General features: G+C 45.0%; 1 protein-coding gene across 6 annotated transcripts in view; it reads right to left on the minus strand.

Moving 5' to 3' along the window:
* Positions 1-21098, minus strand: part of CSNK1E (casein kinase 1 epsilon) — a 53812-nt gene that overhangs the window by 11648 nt on the left and 21066 nt on the right. For all 6 annotated transcript variants that reach the window (XR_014555535.1, XM_083699591.1, XM_083699588.1 and 3 more), the window contains exons 3-5: positions 7351-7461; positions 7081-7229; positions 6220-6448 (exon numbers count right to left, since the gene is read on the minus strand). Coding sequence is in view for 5 of the 6 variants with exons in the window: in XM_083699591.1 (XP_083555717.1) it covers positions 6220-6448; positions 7081-7229; positions 7351-7461 (489 nt within the window). In the remaining variant the exon portion in view is untranslated. The remainder of the gene's footprint in view (positions 1-6219; positions 6449-7080; positions 7230-7350; positions 7462-21098) is intronic.

A 21098-nucleotide genomic window follows, 5' to 3' on the forward strand; every position in this document is an offset into this window, starting at 1 on the left:
TCTTCATTTGGCAGGGGCACCCTGAGCCTGTGCCTGCCACAGCATCTCCCCCACTCACCCCAGCACTTTTCTTCCAGCTGAGCTCACAACTATCACCAGAGCTCTCCTCAGAGAAAAGCAACAGACTTCAGGGAGGTGCCTCAAGGGGAAGTTTCAGCACCTGCGCACCCTTTGGGCTCCTGGGTGGAGACTTTGTGTTATCCTGTATTCTAAACACAAGCTTGCCTCCTTTGGTTTGTTTTTGCTACAGCAGAGGACCAAAGTCCTGAGGCACATTAAAGGATGCTAATAAATTTGTTGTGGCACAACTCAAGTCATACAGCTCCTTCAGCTGAACAGACGCGTTCAACTGTCTGTGGAATCCTCTCTGTGAGAACAATGTTAAATCAACACATTAACAGGGAGGAGCAGGGTTTTGTTTTTGTTTTTAATGTAACTTCTGAAAGTTTTATGTTTATTCACATTGACTTGGCCTCAGACACTGTAGGTGGTTTCACCATGGCAGCGGAAAAACCGTGAGAAGCAGGCATGCATCTACTTTTTCACTGCTTCCCGCAGCACCAGAAGCTATTTTGAATCATAAATCAGAATGGAGCTTTGGAGTGCTTGGGGCCCAGGCTCATGATTAACCATTTTGCCACTTGGAGCATTAACAGGAAGTGCGGCCCTGCCTTGCCACAGCCACCTGCGCCACCCACACCCCACTGGAGAAGCAGCGGCAGCGTCAGGCAACATCTCGCCAATTTGGGGCTTGATCCTGCCTACTGCTGACTGGCATTAAAAATCAGATAAATCAGTAAATTTTGATTCCCTGACCTGGAGTGTGTGGATAATGCTTTACACTTTAGCATGAAATCAACTATAGATGCTAGAAGGCAGGATCAGCAGGAAGGCTCTGGGGCCCAGCTGGAGCAAGGAGAGGGGAGGAATCACCATTCGGATATTTATGCCCTTCTCCTCCAGCTATTTAGACAAAGTCTGCTACAGGCCATCTCTCTGGGCACTTCTGGGTGTCTGTTTCATATATCTCGAGATCTAAAGGGTGCAGGATATGCTGGAAGACATATTTTGAGCATGTGAAAGTTGACTGGAATGCTTGGCTCCATGCTGACTAGAGAGCTGCCTTTTCCAAATTGTTCCTCCTAGTATTATTTCCTGCAAGGTCCAGGTGAAGCGCTCGACTCAGTGTTTGAATAGATACACACCCAGCATGTCCTCTGGACACTGGAATCACTGCACTGCACATTCAAATTTAGAACACTGTAGCCAAATTAAGTTCAACAGAATGCATTTCCCCCCCTCCTTCCTAAAAAATCAAACACAAGTATACTACAGATGCACTAGGTTCATTCATTAAAATCGCTGCTAAATCTGGGCAGCCAAAATGAAGTCAACCAGCCACATTTGCCAATTCAGAAGGTGGTATTTTTAAAGCACAAAATTCTAGACTCTGAATAATGGCAAACTTGTCAAAAGTCCATTTAAAAGCTTTGCCGGCTCCAATTATAGCTCCTGCCTAGACTCCTCAGAAGACTTCAGACAATCCACTAGGCCTTGCATACAACAAGAGCCTGAAGCCCATTTTATTTACGAGGTTTCAGTAGTGCAGAGTTTATGAGCCCGGCTTCGGCTGGGGAGGGCGGGATATAAATAAAAATTATTATTATTATTATGATGTTAACACAGAGGGTCATCCTGGGGGCGCGACTGTCCAGCCCCAGACCGCCAGCAATCTATGACTGGCATGCTGCATTTGGTCCAGGGGCTTCCAAGTTGGTAGGCCTGCCTCAAAATAGATCACAGTACATAGTACTGCACATAATATTGTGTCATAATCTAACATGAGATTCTGGTCACTAAACTTGTTTTTCTTTAAACTTGTTTTCAATTACTCTGGCTGTAATTGTGCATTTAAAGTAAAACACAATTCCTGCATAGTAAAGTGGCAATAGTGAAGGTGTTTTACACCCCGCCCTTCAGTACCACAATATCCAAACATAAAAGATAATAAAAAATAAAAAATACATTTCCAAAATCTGCATGCTCAATGTAGCTTACAGATTTACAGCTTCCTGAGTTTGATTTCCCCCACGACAGTTTTGTTTTTTTAATTTAAAGCTTCTGATCACTTAGCCTTGTAAGAATTAGACAAGACACTCATTTAAATGAAAAACAAAAAAGCAGAATTTCCAGCAGGTTACTATTTAAGGTTGAAATATCCAGATCAGTCAGGTTTATACAGTATGCCTTTCTAAGAGGAATGTCAAAACATTCATAACAATACGCAAGTCAGACTTCTGAGTCTTAAGGTCCCTCCAATCAACATGCAAACACACACTTTAGTTGCTTATTTGCAGAGTCCAAAAGATCCATTCATGCAAACAGCAGCTGGGACTGATTTATGCATGGCTACTACATCCACAGTCTAGCAGTTAGCGTTGCTGAAAGAACCTTGACTAAGGAACCTCTCAGCCATGAAAAAATTCTTACACGAAAAACACCACGCAGGAAGTTGTACACAACCTGCATGACAATTGTAAACTTCTTAATCTTGCTGCACGTACACATGGCCTGCACAACAGGCACAGATAAAGACCAACACACATTTTAGCAATCCAGGCAACTAAAAACAGGCAAATCTTGCTTTGTACTAACCATAGTTTTGTGGGTGCCCTTCACCCGCAGATCTCAGAGCGGTTCACAACTATGTTTGGGCTGCTTATCTGATTTCATTTTCCGTCTATTCAGCATCCCCATTTGCAGGCATAATGACCTCTGGAGGCAGATCAGAGACCTTAACTATGGTTGGCCAAGGGGGACGCAGCATGCCAAAAAACAGCATGAGCCGCAATTTCAAACCATGGTTTCAGATTCTAATTTGCTGACTGATCACAAACCGTGGTCTGTCAGCTCTTTTCATAAACTATCACAGACCACAACTCAAGATTATTATTTGTATTCTGCTTTTCTACAGAAGGTACCCAAAATGGTTTACAATGAGAAGGAAAAATTCCAATGTGCAAAGCACAGAGCATCTACACAATAAATAAGAGAAATATATACAAATAGCAACCATATTCTACCAATACCCCCAATGATTTTTAAGAGCATATACAGCATCCCAAACAATATTAATCTACCAACTGGTCTCTCACATTCATGAAACTAATTAGATGACTAATTTATTAGGAAAGTTCTTTATCAGATTCCTGTTTGAATCAGTAATAAGCACTAGTCCTCACAATATAGTTGTGTAAGACTCGCCACACCATTTAAAAAATAATAATTTGCTTTTTGTTTCATACTGTAAAGGTAAAGGGACCCCTGACCGGTCCAGTCATGACCAACCCTGGGGTTGCGGCGCTCATCTCGCTTTATTGGCCAAGGGAGCCAGCGTACAGTACTGTACTGCTATCTAAAAAAGACCAAGCTGTCTGAAATATCAGCCTTTACAGAGCATGTACACTGCAGTAGCCAACATGGTGCCCTTCAGATGTTGCTGGACTACAACTCCCATCAGCCCCAGCCAGTACAGCCAATGGTCAGTGATGATGCAAGTTAAAGTCCAGCAACATCTGAAGGGCACCATGTTGGCTACCGCTGATGAAGCTCATCATTGCAAGTTTCTTACATATGCATCTTTATCAAAAGAACACAGCAACCAACCAAATGGCATGAAGACAATTTGCCATGATGGCAAAAGCAAATACCTAGTTATGAGGTTCCACGTTTTAAGAGTCTCCTTCAGCTAGAATTTCATACAAAAAGCCAAAACTAATATTTCTCTAAGGGACCAGTGATGGGGATAATAATACTATTTTAAAGCTCTACTCCTGGGAACCCCATTGTTCCCTAGGAGCTTATTAGGATTATTTAAAGCTGAAGAATGGATTGTACCCCATTACCAGTGGACACTGGTACTAGACATATTCTGTCCAGAATTGGGTCACTTTTGCTCAGCTGGTAAATATGTTAGCAAACACTATAAACAACAACAACCCCTTATTCAAGGAAGAGCGTGTGAAGCCCACTCCCTACACCTCCAATCACTCAGAAACAGACTCATTAAAGAAAATGCAAGTAAATGTATCTCAAAACACAAAGCACGTGAAACTTTTCCCTCTTATTGATCTCAATGGTATGCAGAACGTATTTACAGTACTGGGATCCTCCAATCTTCCACGCAGCAAGACTACTGCTTTGTTGTTTTCAACACAATGGGGAAGAAGATATTCTGCAGCTTTCCTGCAGCTATAAAAAATTATTAGCATGCCTAAAAATTATTTGCACGTTCCAAGTTCCCAGGGGGCAACAGCAGGTCTTGACGCATGTGGTATAAGTGCTCGCTCGCTCTCTCTCTCTCTCTCTCTCTCTCTCTCTCTCTTTCTCTCTTTTGGCAAGGCAGCAAAAGGAAGTCATCATGGCAGATAAATTTTAAGACTGTTTAACATTTGACATTTAATCATGCACTGACCAGGTCACTGGCCAATTGTCCAGAAGCTTAAGCTGCCAAAGGGCCCAAAAAACATGTTCTACTGTTACTTCAGTTCTGCTATGCATTCCTTTCATCTTCAGCAGCACAGTTAAAGGCTAGCAGAGGATGGGAATTTCCCACAACAACTTGTCTTTCTGAGCCACGCTACAGATCCAATATCCAGCAGGAAGCCCCTTGTAAGCTTCCAAGCAGAGCATGATGTTAACAGTACCTACCTTGTTGGTAGGAAATATCATTTTTAGCTTTCATAGCCAATTGCCATTCAAAGACTCCACACGTTTGTCTAATCCTCCCCCCCTTAAAAAAAGCCATCTGAGCAATTAATCTAAAGTTAATTATGCATTGCATGAACATAATTAACCTTAGGTGAATTTTTAGCAACCTGAAGGACCTGAAATATATAAATTATCAGTACTCTGAAAGATATAAATTATCAGATTCTCTCGAAATGTTTCATGATTTTATACCCTCCCGTGTCCCCTTAAGCCATCCTTTCCCCCTAAACTAAAGGTGAAAAATTTCTCCAATCCTCCAAGTCCCTGGTCATTTCAGTTGTGCTCTCCTTAAAGCCTTCCCCAGCTCTCTTAATTCCTTTTTTGAGACAGGGTAACCAGCATAGAACAAAATGTTCTGCCTAACCGTTGGACACTGTGACTAAGTTCATAGGATGGGCTGCAAACTGTGATTAATGAGCAGAATCAACTAAAACGTAAGAGATAAAACATTTCCCCTGAATAACTGGGTGTGGCTAGTAAGACCTCTAGAACTCTTGGAAGGACCAGCCTACATAGAGTACACAGATCTGCTAGTCCATTTCCCCTGTGCCATTTTTGGGAGGAGGGGGTGGGGGGAGAAAAATGACATTCTTTCCCTGGCTCTATCCAAACACAGGAAGGCATTCAAAATAGTTATTTGGCATTTCAGAAAAGACTGCCTCACATGGCATATCAAAAAAGCGCATTAGAATTCTTTTCACTGTGTAAAATTTGAGTAATCAATTCCTTGAAATGCTGAATGGTTTACACCATTTGAAGTTTCAAACACAGACCTCATACTGGATACTAATGCCACGGGCTTCCATTGCTAAGTGTTATTAGTTATTAGGTTGCTAGCTCACACATTACCCAATAGCATCACAAAGGAGTCTAAAAGGAGCCAAGTAAGAGAATGCCCTCGGCCTGCTGTACAAAAAAAGGTGGCCTCATGTGTCTGGGGCAGGGGTCAGCAAGGTTTACCTTGCCTGGGCCGGTTCACTCCAGTGGAATCCCCCCGTGGGCTGGATCGCGATTGCGTGCCTGCAATTTCCGGCATCTGTGCAGATGCGATTTCCAGCGCCATGGAAGCGAGTCCCTGTGCTGCGCTGGTTTAGTGCAGCGCGCGGAGACTCGCCGAACGGGCGGCTCTGTTTGGGGGCGGCTTGTGGGCCAGTTAAATGACCCTTGGCCTGGGGCATGTCAGAACTTCGAAAAAGCACACAACTGTAGACTAAGAAAGCTCAGCTTAGTGTTGAGTGGTACCCTGCAGTTATTACACAAGTTTGCAAAATTATAACCACTATGAAATGGAATACTGTTTAACGGAAAGGTGGAGACCATGTGGATTCAAGGTTCTCATTATCCCTGCCCGCTGGCTATGCAGGCTGATGGGAGCCCAGCAACATACAGAAGGCCACAACAACTTTTCTCCACCTAACCATGTTCGCCATAGTAACAAGACAAGCTTACCAATTCCAAGGTGAGTATTTATAGAGGCATAGCGGGCTGTGCCAGTCAGGTTTTTGTTTTCCCGATAGGGGATGTGTTGGTGAGTGCGGGCATCTCGGTACTTCTTGGCCAGGCCGAAGTCGATGATGTACACAAGGTTGCCCTTCTTGCCGAGCCCCATAAGAAAGTTATCTGGCTTCACATCTCGGTGGATGAAATTCTTGGAATGAATGTATTCGATACGGCTGATCTGAAAATGGGTTGGGAAATGGTGCCAAGAAGGAGAACATACACAGAAATTTGTGAAACCAAGGCCACAAATAGCACTGCAAGCTACAGAGCAAACTGCATACACACAAGAGGGTTAACCTCTAACTTGCAATGTTATCTGAAAGAGAAATCAGGGAACCTCAAGTTTTCTTTTAATCCCAACTTTCTGTCCTTCGGTAGCAGGAAAGTGAAAATGTGAGCCTAATCACAGGACCTCTGGAGCTTAATAAGTTTTCAAAAAGAACATTTCAAATTGGGAGCCAGAAGCAGGATTTCCTTGCTGCTGCTGCCAAACAGAGTGTGGAAACATGGGGCAGGGGTCGGCCAGGTCTAAGTGCATCACAAACTACCAACTCTAGCAACACACCCCATTGCCCTCAGCATCTTCCAACACTGGCCAATAGCACATACGCTACACACACCCCATCTCTCCTACATGAGGATTTATGCTTCTCCAGCTCTTGCAGAACAAGACACCCTTTGTACACATTTTCTCCATTCCCCACTCAAGCGTAATAATTTAGGATAATTAGATCTTGAACTACTGCTACAAAGAAGGGAACTGAGAAGAAAGGCACATGTGAGCATAAAGAACAGATTATAAGAACTCACCATCTGATCTGCCAAGAGCAGAACAGTCTTGAGGCTGAACTTGCGAGAGCAGAAGTTGAAGAGGTCCTCCAGGCTGGGTCCCAGAAGTTCCATCACCATCACATTATAGTCGCCCTCTGCTCCACACCACTTAATGGAAGGGATGCCCACTAAGAGGGAAGAGAAACACACACACCCCTCATGAGAAACCAAGAAGCAGGCACCAAGGTTTAATATCCAAACCCCACTGTACCTCACAGCAACTCGTATTTCATTATTCGCTGAATTTACCTCCTCCCTGCATCATCTTGTAGAATTTGCTTTCGATGTGGAGCTGCGGGTGCTTGGTTTTCACACATTCCAACTTAATGGCTACCTCTTCCCCAGTGGCAATATTGGCACCTGCATGAAAACAAAGAGGGGGGATGACTATTTATTTAGTACATTTCTATCTCATCCATCCTGGGGAAACAGCGTCAAATGGGCGGGGTATAAATATCATCACCATCATCATTATCATCCAAGAACTTAGGGCAGTTCTTTCCCCTCCCCTATTTTATGCACACAACAGCCCTGTGAGGTAGATTGGGTGGGTACTATATGACTGGCCCAAGGTCACCCATCAAGCTATGGCTGGCAAGCGATTTGAACTCCATGTCTCCTTGGTCCTATTGACACACTTCTTAATCTCACTCCACACTGGATCTCCATTGCACATGACCTGGGTGAAAACGCTTATATTATTCACAAAATAAAGGTTATGGTGCTAACCTTTTTAATATTGGGTAGCAGATCCACCTTAAGAATTTGAGGCAAATCTTTTCTTTTATAATTAGTCAAGCTAGGATGAGATTAAGACTCTCAAGCCAAAGCAAGCATTTGATTAAAAAAAAACATTCAAAACCTCAGGTGATGAACTACTCAGCGGATGGAGCCTTCTGAATGTGAAAAGTATAAACAAACAGTTGGCTTTTATTAGCTAAATGTTTGTTTGCACTTTTCAGCCTCAAATGGCATGGAAAGCACAGAGGCTGTTTGATGCTGTGAAGGTTTTAGCACATTCATCATAAGCCATGTATCAGCTGCAATAAATATACCACAGGCATAAGAGACATTTAAAGTATTGGGATACCATCCATGTAAAGAAGCCATTCCTAAAAGGATGCATCAGAGGCCACAAGCAGAGATCTGAATACAGTGGCGCACCAGTTTGCCCACAATTACTAAAAAAAAACACAGCCCAAGGTGCTAAATTTGGTCAAGCAGATAATGCATGAACCTAAATAAATAACTAGATTACAATCTCAATTTAGCCAGGAATTCTTAGGTCGGCACTGGGCAGGGAAATTATCTAACCCTAGCTACACAGGGTAAAAAAACCTGGAACTTCACACATTGCATTTTATAAGTGTGAAAGAGACACATTCATCATGCCGGGACACTTCTCAGGAAGATGCAACTGGTTGCACACCTTACTGCTGAGTGTCTTATTGAGGGCAAACCTACACTCGCTGTTGTGCAATGTGCAAAATGGCCTTCAGGGATGAGAGCACACACCAAAAAGTGTTTTCACATCAGGAGTGTGGATCAGAATGGGCAGCAATAAGGGCCGAGGACAACATACATAAAAGAGGGAGCCAGTAACATCATGGATCAATGACTGACAAGACTGCAGACACACCATGCTGATGTACCCCAGAAATGTATGGAACACCCCATTTTTTCCCACTGGCAGCAAAAGCACAGTAGCTTTGCAAGCACTGTAAACACCAGAATTCTCCTAGCACTGAGGTATCCTTCTGGCGGAGTAGCTCTTGTTCACACACCTTGTATCCTAGGACTCTTGCCACTGCCATCAAAACAATGTGCATATTATTATTTCTGCAGTGAAACCATTTACAAGCAAGCTAACAATCAACTGGCTTCTTTTTGTTAAGTCCCTCAATCAGTCCCACCTGCTCCCTCACTTCAGGTGCCCTCCTCTACAACGAAGCATGCAATTATACTTTTGGAAATATTTTTTAAAATCCCATTTGGTTTATCAATTAACTCACACACTCTGAATGAAGAAAAAAGATTCACTAGCAAATTAAACCACACAGAGACTACGACACACAGGGTACCATTATATTTCTCATTTAATTAAATGTTGACACGGGTGGAGCTAAATTTAGCTGCCACCAAAACAAGAAATTGCTTAAGTGCTGCACACCACCCTATTTTATTTTTTAAATAAATCATTTCTGTTTTGTTCTTTTGGTTGCGAGAGAAGAGGGTGGAGCATGCCATTTCCCCCCCTTATGGGAACAGAGAGGTTCCACCAGCCAAAAATTACAACAGCAAGATTTGCACTCAGCCTGCCTGCAACGATTACGCCACAATCTCCTTCCCAATCTCAGACTTGTCAAATATGTCTTTAAGAGGTGGCTTTTATTTCAGGACACTCCAATTCTGTAGGTCAGAAGCTAACAAAAACGAGAGTGTGTGTGTTGCTGGGCCTCATTGTATGAGGCTCCACAGCATACCTGAATACAGTAGCCTCATATCCTTGGGGAGGTTTTGCTACACCATTCCAAGTCCACCCATGTCTCTCTGTGTCCTGTCACCTCCCAATCACATGTAGCCATTCTGGGCAGTGTTAATTCACAAATTAGGCAAGCAAGTGGCTGTCTCCCCTGTTCAAGAGAGACCTTGGGCCACTAGTATCTAACCCTATCAACTCAAGTATTTGCTTCAACACCCTCAGGCCATCAACTCCTCCAAAAGCCACTTTCATCTTACTCTCACATAGCCCTCTCAGAGCACATCGTTTTTCATCCTCATTATTCCTAATCTGCTCAAAAGCCTACCCAAGTCTTAACCAAATCCAAGGGTGTGCTAAAATACCTGCTTCCATGCAAACATTCCCACAGCCTTCAATCTGCTGCTGTGGCCCTAATTTGGATAGGTGGCTAAGCTGTCATCTATAAAGAACAGAACCTTACCAGTGATCGTGCCTTCCCAATGGAATTTTCTTCCCAATGAGGTCTACCAGACTCACTCTGACCAGGCCTTGAGGGGGTTAATCCAGACCTCAATTTTTCTTAAGAAGGCTTTTTATTCTTTTATTCTTTTAGTTTTTAAGCACTGCTACAGAGGCACATTTTTAATCAACTGGTTGGATGGCAGGTTTTAGAATAAAGGTAACATTCAATCCTCTACACTTCTGGTGGAATTTGCAGATCTAGATGCTCTAAACACAGAAAGCTTTTTATTTTCTATTTCTTTCTCCCTCCAACTCTCAAAAAAAAATAATTTTTTTTAAATTCATCTCCCATCACTTCTTCTGCCTTTCACATTTTAATTTCACCCTATTCCTTCTCCCTGCTCTTTTTACATCCACTTTTTCCTCCTACAACAGCTTTCCTCTCTTATCCCCTGCCTCTCAATGCACTGTTTATTTTATTTAAAAAATAAATAAATATTAACCGTACCTCTTTCAAAATTCCTTCACTGGCTTTCCTGGCCCTTTTCCCTCCAGAGGCTTTTTTCCCCTCTCCCTGCCTACCCATCCTTTTCACCTACTTCCTTTCCCCACACTGGCCTGACCACTCTGACTGTTGCCCAGTTCCTGTCTTGCCTCCTCTTCAACTCTGAAGGCTACAGCCTCTCTTGCCTTGATCTCTAACCAATTCTCCTGGCTCCTAGGCGCTCCTGTGCAGTGCTCATGTAAGGAGCCAGGTGCAGCTGAGGGCCAGAACTGAGGCTTACTTGAATCCGGGCCGAGACTCTCTGCTGCTCTAAAAATAGTTGTTCCAGTGATTTCCCGTGTAACTCCTTACCATTTCCCATCAACAAAATGCAAAATTTGCCTGGGTGGCAGACCTCCTTTTTTCTTGGTGCCATTTATTTTCAGTTTATATACTAAATTATGTCCAACTATTTAACAATTAAATGTTAGGACCGTGCTAAATTTGCATTCCCAAAAGTTTGAGGCAAAAGCAGAGCTTTTAGAAGGTGAAAAACATTTTATGAACATTCAGAGGTGGAATTCTAACCCAATAAAGTGGCAATCCCCAGCCAACACATACATCCCATTGTCTTTCCTTGTGGGCAATCACTGAGCATAAGGCATCCAAGCTAAGAAATAATGGATGGTATTAAACAAGACTGTACTCAAGAGCAGACCCACTGAAATTAATAAAGTCCATTAATTTAAATGGGTCTACTCTGAGTAAAGCTTAGTCAAATGCCGCCGAAATCAAGCATACATATGACAAAACATCTATAGTATTTTGGAAGCTGTTGCAGTAATGGTGTGTGCATATAATCTTTTGATTACAATAAATTGATGAAAGTTAATTCTCTAAGTATTTCAGCTTCCCCCTCCCCTTAAACAAAAGGTTAAACACAAAGACCCTAAGACCAGGACATCCTTTTGGCATGTACAGTGGTACCTCAGGTAACAAACACCCCAGGTTACAAACACCTTGGGTTACAGACTCCGCTAACCTGGAAGTAGTACCTCGGGTTAAGAACTTTACCTCAGGATGAGAACAGAAATCGCATGCTGGGGGTGGTGCAGCGGCAGCGGGAGGCACCATTAGCTAAAGTGGTACCTCAGGTTAAGAACGGTTTCAGGTTAAGAACGGACCTCTGGAATGAATTAAGTTCGTAACCAGAGGTACCACTGTACCAAGACCCCTCACAATCTACTTATTTGGGTGGAGGGAGCCCACCCCATAACGTAACAAGGCAGGTTGGGCCTACCTAAGTCCCTGACTGAAATGCATGTATATAGTATATTTCTTGGTACTGTTGGCAATGATTCACAGCTCTCAATTTATTCCTCTGCTGTGGTGTCACTGCAGCTGGGTGGGGTAGAGCAGTGTTTCCCAACCTTGTGCCTCCAGATGTTTTTGGCCTACAACTCCCATCATCCCTGACCACTGGTCTTGCTAGCTAGGGATGATGGGAGTTGTAGGCCAAAAACATCTGGAGGCACAAGGTTGGGAAACACTGGGGTAGAGGGCTCTGCTTTCTTCTGAGTGATCCCAACCAGTTAGGAATCATGTGGGGAACATAACATCATGAGGCTATGTACCCATGTTTTGGCTCTGTGACATTGAGGGCAGAAGATAGTCAATGCTTTGCGCCCTCAGCACAGGGAGGGAACATGCCAGTTGTCATGGCAACTGCACTACACTAGTAAGGCAGAGCATTGCCCCAGTTGCTTTGGAAACAGGGATGCTTCCCACCTCGCCACACTGTGCTGTAGTGATTTCACTGCAGCATGATGCAGAATATCATCCCATTCATTTTGGCAACAGGCTCATCTTGCTCGTCAGGGAGAGCAAACAGAGAGACGGCCCCAATGAAAGAGATTCCAAAAGGAACTGATTCGTCACCTTGTGCAAAACTAGCTCAGTTTCAGTTCATCTGTATTTAAACAAGCAAGATTCGTAATTAAAATTAGCACAGGTTATACAAAATTGTAATGAAGAAGCAGATTTCTCTAGGACAGGCTTCCTCAACCTTGGCCCTCCAGATGTTTTGAGACTACTACAAGTCCCAGCATCCCTGACCACTGGTCCTGCCAGCTAGGGATCATGGGAGTTGTAGACCAAAAACATCTGGAGGGCCGAGGGTGAGGAATCCTGCTCTAGGATGTGTCATTCAGAAGTCATGGGGGTGCATTCCAGCATTCTTGGAACCTCAGTATCTGCATTGTTTTAAAAGTGCTTTATGTTTTAATGGTGTACGCTGTCCTGACATTGTATGATACAGTAGTATAGAAACACTTTTGTAAGATATAAACAAACATCTAACCCTGATTTACAGAGAAGCTAGGGAAGGAAGAAGTAGTGAGACTCTGGAATATGCTTTTTATGACCAGGAAACCATTTTCACTCTTTGCAGTTTCCACTCTCAGTTCCTCTACCTACCACTTATAAAAATTATAATTAAATCACGTTTCTTCTCCCCTTCTGGTCCTGCTTTATTCTGTAATCAGTATTGGTTTACCTAGCTCGAGCGGTTTGGTGCCAGTTAAGCTGTTAGCCTGCCTGTGAATGCTGAGGACAGTGTTATGTCAAAGAAATCAGTTATTGTAAGATCAGAAGCACCACTTATTTTGCTTATAACAAGCTTACACAATTAGGGCTTCCAGGGTTGCAAAATCTTAACTTTAAGTCTTGCCACAAATGTGTCAGGCTTGTTACACTTAGCAACGCTCAGCGGCTAAAGAATGCCTATACAAAGGAAGTAGCATTCTAGAAGTTGGATATATTATGCATGTTTTGCATATCTTATTCTGCCCCAAATAAGGCAAGTGAAAGGGGAAGAAGTTCTACAGAGGTCTGAAACTTAGGCTCTCAGCCATAGGAAATTATGCACACAGAGCTTCCTAGACCCCTCTAGTGTCCTATAGCTTTTTTTAAAAAAACACAAAACCACTCTTAGAATACTGGGATTTGCTCCATTTCCAAATCCCATGTTGGACAGTCACTGAGAATGCACAGCTCTGACTATTACAATCAAAAGTTACATTTAGATATTGCCAAAGCAAGAGGCTGTATGACACCTTGAAGACTATACAGTGGTACCTCGGGTTAAGTATTTAATTCGTTCCGGAGGTCCGTACTTAACCTGAAACTGTTCTTAACCTGAAGCACCACTTTAGCTTTTTGTTCTTGTTTTGTTATTTTGTTCTTAGGGGGAGGGGTCAGGGCTGCCGGGGAGTGGGCCCCAGCCCACAAAATGGCTGGGGCATGTTCCACAGGGGGGGGGGTGCACTGGGACAACCGATCTCAGTGATCACGGGTAGGAGGAGGAGTTACGCTAAGACCAGACCATGTCATTACAGAGGAGGCAGGTTTAGTCGTTGTCTGAGGACTATCCCTGCCTCCGGGTCTGGTCCTGACCGGATGGATACTAGAATCAGCAAGGGATACCCACATGACCTGAAAGTGTTGCTGTGCAATGCCAGGTCAATGATTCATAAGACCACTGCCATCCATGATCATGGATGGAGGACTTGACCTGGCATGTGTAACAGAGACTTGGTTGGATGAAGCAGATGGGCCTGTCCTTGCCGCTGCTTGTCCACCAGGTTTCTCTTACGCACAGCAACCCAGATCATGTGGGCGGGGAGGGGGGGTTGCAGTGATTTTTAGAAAGTCATTAGTTTGCACCAGGCGTCCTATTGGGAAGACCCAGTTTTCCGAGTGCATGTTCTGGAAGTTGGGCAATAGGGGCAGTACAGGATTCCTTTTGGTGTACCAACCTCCCCGCTGCACCAAGGATTCCCTGCCCGAGCTGCTTCACGTCGTGGCGGATGTTCTCCTGGAGACACCTAGCTTGGTCGTCCTAGGGGATTTTAACATCCATGCCGACACGACCTTACAAGGGGCAGCTCGGGACTTCGTGGAAAGCATGGCCTCCATGGGGCTGTCCCTGAATAAGTCTGGCCCAACCCATAGCCGCGGACATGCCTTGGACCTGGTGTTTACCTCTATGGATGTTGGTGATCTGACACTAAGTAAAAGCGAAACGAAAGAAGTGCCATGGTCAGATCACTTCCTGGTGCAACTGGACTTCTCTGCGACCCATCCCCTCTGCAGGAAGGTGGGACCGATTCGGATGGTCCGCCCCCGCCACTTAATGGATCCAAATGGTTTCCAGAGAGTGGTAGGGGATGCTTTATCCCATGTTGATGGCCTTTCAGCCGATTCCCTGGTGGCCCGCTGGAATGTGGAGTTGACCAGGGCTATTGACTGTTTGGCTCCGAAGCGCCCTCTCCGATTGCATGGAGCCCAGAGAGCCCCATGGTTTTCCACGGATCTGAGAGCAATGAAACAATCGTTGAGACAGCTAGAGCGCCGGTGGCGGATAACTCATTCCGAATCTGACCGGACACAGGTTAGAGCTCAACGTCGAGCCTACCAAGTGGCGATAGCGGCGGCGAAGAAAAATTTCTTCACCGCCTCTATTGCATCTGCAGAAAACAGCAGCAGGAGACTTTTTCAGGTGGTTCACAATTTAGCGGAACCACCTGCAACATCGGGGCCCAGTACGGGCCACATGTTCTCCTGCAATGATTTTGCTAAGTTTTTTGCAGATAAAATCGCTCAGATTCGGGAAGAAGTAGACTCCACCGTGGGAGCAGGGCTGGGGCAGGAGAGTGCTAGAGTTCTGTCTAGTCAAGTTGAGTGGGATCAATTCCAATCTGTTACCTCTGAGGATGTGGACAGGCTGCTTGGACGAGTGAAACCAACCACCTGTCTCCTGGATCCTTGCCCATCCTGGCTTATAAAAGCTAGCCGGGAAGGATTGGGCGATGGGCTTCGTGGAGTGGTGAATGCTTCCCTCCGTGAGGGAGCCTTCCCAGACCCGCTGAAAGAGGCGGTAATTAAACCGCTTCTTAAAAAAACATCTTTAGATGCGGCCACAATGGCCAACTATCACCCAGTCTCAAATCTTCCATTCTTGGGCAAGGTGATTGAGCGAGCGGTTGCCGAACAACTCCAGGCACGCCTGGAAGAAGCGGACCATTTGGATCCCTTCCAGTCGGGATTCAGGCCTCATCATGGGACTGAAACTGCCTTGGTCGCACTGGTTGATGATCTCCGGCGGGCTAGGGACAAAGGTGAGAGCTGTTTCCTAGTTCTGCTGGATCTCTCAGCGGCGTTTGATACCATCGACCATAACATCCTTCTGGACCGTCTTGAGGGGCTGGGAGCTGGGGGCACTGTCCTACAGTGGTTCCGCTCCTTCCTCCTGGGCCGTGTTCAGAAAGTGGTGGTGGGGGATGAGTGTTCAGACCCCTGGGCTCTCACTTGTGGGGTGCCTCAGGGTTCTGTCCTCTCCCCCATGCTTTTCAAAATTTACATGCAGCCGCTGGGAGAGATCATCAGGAGGTTTGGGCTGGGTGTTCATCAGTATGCAGATGATACCCAGCTCTACCTCTCTTTTAAATCAGAACCAGTGAGGGCAGTGAAGGTCCTGTATGAGTGTCTGGAGGCGGTTGGAGGATGGATGGCGGCTAACAGACTGAGGTTGAATCCTGACAAGACAGAAGTACTGTTTCTGGGGGACAGGAGGCGGGCAGGTGTGGAGGATTCCCTGGTCCTGAATGGGGTAACTGTGCCCCTGAAGGACCAGGTGCGCAGCCTGGGAGTCATTTTGGACTCACAGCTGTCCATGGAGGCACAGGTCAAATCTGTGTCCAGGGCAGCTGTTTACCAGCTCCATCTGGTACGTAGGCTGAGACCCTATCTGCCTGCGGACTGTCTTGCCAGAGTGGTGCATGCTCTGGTTATCTCCCGCTTGGACTACTGCAATGCGCTCTACGTGGGGCTACCTTTGAAGGTGACTCGGAAACTACAACTAATCCAGAATGCGGCAGCTAGACTGGTGACTGGGAGCGGCCGCCGAGACCATATAACACCGGTCTTGAAAGACCTACATTGGCTCCCAGTATGTTTCCGAGCACAATTCAAAGTGTTGGTGCTGACCTTTAAAGCCCTAAACGGCCTCGGTCCAGTATACCTGAAGGAGCGTCTCCACCCCCATCATTCTGCCCGGACGCTGAGGTCCAGCGCCGAGGGCCTTCTGGCGGTTCCCTCATTGCGAGAAGCAAAGCTACAGGGAACCAGGCAGAGGGCCTTCTCGGTAGTGGCGCCCACCCTGTGGAACGCCCTTCCAGCAGATGTCAAAGCGATAAACAACTACCTGACATTCAGAAGACATCTTAAGGCAGCCCTGTTCAGGGAAGTTTTTAACGTGTGATATTTTACTGTATTTTTGGCTTTTATGGAAGCCGCCCAGAGTGGCTGGGGAGGCCCAACCAGATGGGCGGGGTATAAATAATAAATTAGTATTATTATATTATTATAGCTAATGGGGCCTCCTGCTGCTGCTGCGCCGCCGGAGCACGATTTCTGTTCTCATCCTGAAGCAAAGTTCTTAACCTGAAGCACTATTTCTGGATTAGCAAGTCTGTAACCTGAAGCATATGTAACCCGAGGTACCATTGTAACAGGTTTTATGGATTAGCGTCCACTTTAGATGCATGAAGTGTTATCAACAGTCAGCAGAGATAATTACACACAAACAAACAATTCTGGTGGGGTGGCCTGGAGCACTTTTTTTGGTAAAAGATCATTAAATGAGTTTCAGATCCTGCAGCCTGAGGACTTGGGAGAAGGTACATGGTCAGGTTTATGCAACTACTTGCATTTTGGACCCTTGTCCCTTTTAGCTTACAAAACCTGACTGGGAGGGGGCAGCTGGCTGAGCCAGGGGGGTAATTAATGCCTGGGCCACCGGAAGAAGGTGGTGGTGGACTACTCCTAAAGAAACCCCTGGGTTCAGAAGTTCAAAATAGTTTCAGAACAGCAGCAGAGGTTCCTTTCTGGGAAAGTTCCTCAAGAGGATGGTTGCCAAAGCAGATCCAGGCACTCTTTGGAGAAGACTAATTTTCTACATCCATTTCAATCAGGATTCAGGCCCAGTATGGGTACAGAAATCGTCTCGTCGCTCTGGATTATGACCTGTGTCGAGGGGGAGTGGAAACAGAGGAGTGTGACCCTTTTGATGCTCTAGTCTCTCAGCGGCTTTCAATACCATCAACTATGGTATCCTTCTGGGATGACTTGCTGGGCTGGAGGCACAATGCTGCAGTGCCTCCACTCCTACTTGGATAGTTGGCTCCAGGTGGTGGTGCTTGGAGGATACAGCACGCCCCTGTGGGTTCTCCAGTGAGGGGGTCCAACAGGGCTGATTCTGTCCTCCATGCTATTTAACACATACACAAAAGCAGGAGTCCTACAGAGCTCTGAAGCGTGCTGTCACTAGAAACGGCCTCATTTCTAGTTTGCCTTTTCACCTTCTGCAGGTGATGCAGTGATGTGCTGTATTGCTGCCTGGTTGCAATAACCGACTGGATGAGTGTCCATCAAGTGAAGCTTAAACCTGATGAGACTGAGATGCTGCTGGTGGGTGGTTCACCTGTTCAGCTGAGTGGTGTGCAGCATGCTGGAGATGGGGAGCTCTCTTTGAAAGAGCAGGTTCATAGTTTTTGATCCACTGCTGTTACTTGAAGAGGTAGCTTCAGTGGTGTCAAGTTCCACCTTCCAGAAGCTTAGGCTGCTGATCAACTACAACCCTATATGAACAGGTAACCTAGCTGCATTGTGCTTTACATGAGGCTGCTTTGGAAAACTGTTCAGAAACAGCATAGTGCAGAATGCAGCTACCCAATTGCAAACAGACTTGAGACAAAATGACCATATAAAGCTGATATTGGCTCAGCTGCACTGGTTGCCTTTACATTCCAAGGCCAATTCAAGAATTTGGTTTTGATCTTTAAAGCCTTATACGGATCTAGACCCCAGTATTTTTCAGAAATGTCCCAACATGACCCTATAGGGGCTCTTAGATCTGTATCAGAGGCCCTACCTGGGTGCTTCCTTGGAGAGAGATTTGAAGAGTGGTAACAAGGAAGAGGTCCTTTTTGTTTCTGGCTTCCTGTCTGTGCAAGGGGTCTCCCTAGTAAGGTCTGCCTGGCCCAGTCATTAATGTCTTTTTGGCACCAGGTAAGAACTTTTGTCCCAGACATTTGTCTGATTCTGATTATTTTGCTTGATAAGATATTTTGCTACTGAAGTTATTTGCTGCTGCTTTACTGGGTCTATTCTACAAGTTTTTGGATTTTTAAAATTGCAATGTATTGTTGTTATGCTATTAAAACGTTGTAAGGTGCTTAGAGACTATGTAGAAAGTGAAAGGTAAGAATGCTAGGAGAAGGGAAGGCTGCAAAGTGTAAATATATATTGTTTATATTTTTATCAAATTACATATTATGCATGTTTTTATTTTATACACGTATGGATATAAGAAAAATGATGTAAACAACGGAGCCCAAGGCCATGGAATGCTATCAGAGACATTTCTATGCAAAGCTCAAAGGTGACCTAGACCCTACACTTCACAGTCAAAAGCAGGATACTGAATGTAGTTGAAGCTTGGTACTGTTTCTTTCAAATACAAATTGGAGTGCTCAGTAAAGAATGACCCATGCAAAACAGAGGCTTGGCAAATCAACAGGCCACAGGATAAGTGAACAGTGAGAGCAGCAATATTTGATTTAACCTCCCTCCATGAACAGAAAAGTAAGAGGAGGGTCACAGCTTTGAACACAAAATGAGTATTTTAGGCTTACCATAATCTGGTCAGCTGCCATTCTATATATTGTAGTGTCGCTGCTTCTTGAACTTTCAAAGTCTGAGTATGCAAGGGACACGTTGGGGCAAATTTCCGAGAAAACAAATCTAGTTTGGGGCTTCAGGAGTGATCCACTTTGCCAGTTAGCCACTCACCCTATGCTGCAGAAACTCTCACTAGACCTACTCAAAGGAGTAGAGCGTAGTAAGCCTTGGGCTCCCCTCAATGCGTATGTGAAGCAGTTCCCACCATTCTTCTCCGGCCTGATCTCTGCCCTTCTACTTTGAGACAAAGCATCATTTGCATTAGAACCACAGTTTTCACTAAACTTGCAAACCAGGATTGAAAATCAGCATTTGATCCCAATTCCAATATTGCAGGGATATAGAGCCCATGACCTTCCAGATGCTGCTGGACTACAACTCCCATCACCCCTGAACCTCAGGCCATGCCGGCTGGGGCTCATGAGTGTTGAGTCCAACATCTGGATGGCTCCCCATCATGCAACATAGGGTTGTAGGGAAAGAACACACTAAGTATTCAGTGGGCAAAACAAGCTATGGGAAGTGCCACACGAGAAGCAGCATGAGATTCCAAGGCTTCTAACTGCTCTTTCATGTCGGAACAAACCATGGTCTGGCATTATGTGTGAACCACCTCAAAGTCACCTCACGGCACAGGTATGGCAGCACAGAGCAGATTGGAACAAGGAAAGACCTTTAACTTGTGTACAGTTCTGGGAAGTTGGTACTGACAATGTAAAGCAATAAAAAGCACCTCTGTGTATGTGCAGAGTGCAACAGCAGCCTGCTCCTATGCATCTGGGAATAGTGGACAGGATTTCCCAACAGGATTGAACTCCATCTAGTAAAAGACTTCTGTCCTTATCTAGGCTGCAGGAATAGCCAACAAGCACACAGTTCCGCAATTGTGGCCAAAAATGGCCAAAGCAAAAAAAAAACAAAAACCCTAGCCCCTATCTTACTCTATATACATCAGCAACATTCTCTCTCTAGTGGAAATGAAGAACAAGGCACAACAGGCTGGGGATATAGTATGTTCTGATATACCAGTCAGAGAAAGGAAGATTTTCATTTTCCACGGGAACATGTGTGTGAAGCAATCATTTGAACAGGTCTTGGGGGGGGGGGGAGAAGAGAAGCAAGCATACACAGAGACAAAAGTACTGCCACCACCAACCTGTCAGTGAACTTTGTTTGGCAAAGCAGTTGCACTCCATTTTAGTCATAGCCCTGAGGGCAAGGTGTAAATTCAGGGATGTGATCCACCAATTCAGTTCTTCACTTGAATAGGATAGTGCATGGCACTTGCATAACACATATTTCCGCTTTTAAATTCTCAGCCATTATCTTATCATCATGCCCGGCATTACTCATTAGGAAGATACATTCCCCCTTAGGACCAGAGTTATACAACCTGCGGTGCCTGCCTCTCTCTCTCTCATTTCCTTCTCTGTAGGAACTCCTAGTCCTCTCTCTCCCCCCCCCCTTCCCATGGGCTTTATTCTCACTCCATCTGCTAAAATGATCAGCAAACCAAAGTTAATGCTGACATTTAAAGAGTGTTGTCACTAGGCTTTAAAGCTACAACCCCAATGAGATTAGCCGGGAGGAGGGAGGCTGTGGGCACACAGGAGCTGACATCTGAGTCACAGCTTCAGGTCTGTCGTCTGCAGACTCAGGAAAAATGGCATCCATTTATAACATCAGTGGCCACACGCAAGGTATTTTTGTAAGCTGGTCTAGAATCCTACAAGTGTTAAGGCAGTATTGAGAATGCCATGTGAGAAGTTGTATCAAGATGCCTGTCCTTTA

The sequence above is a fragment of the Podarcis gaigeae genome, assembly GCF_964106915.1.
Source record: "Podarcis gaigeae genome assembly, chromosome: 10".
In the NCBI taxonomy this organism is placed as follows: domain Eukaryota; kingdom Metazoa; phylum Chordata; class Lepidosauria; order Squamata; family Lacertidae; genus Podarcis; species Podarcis gaigeae.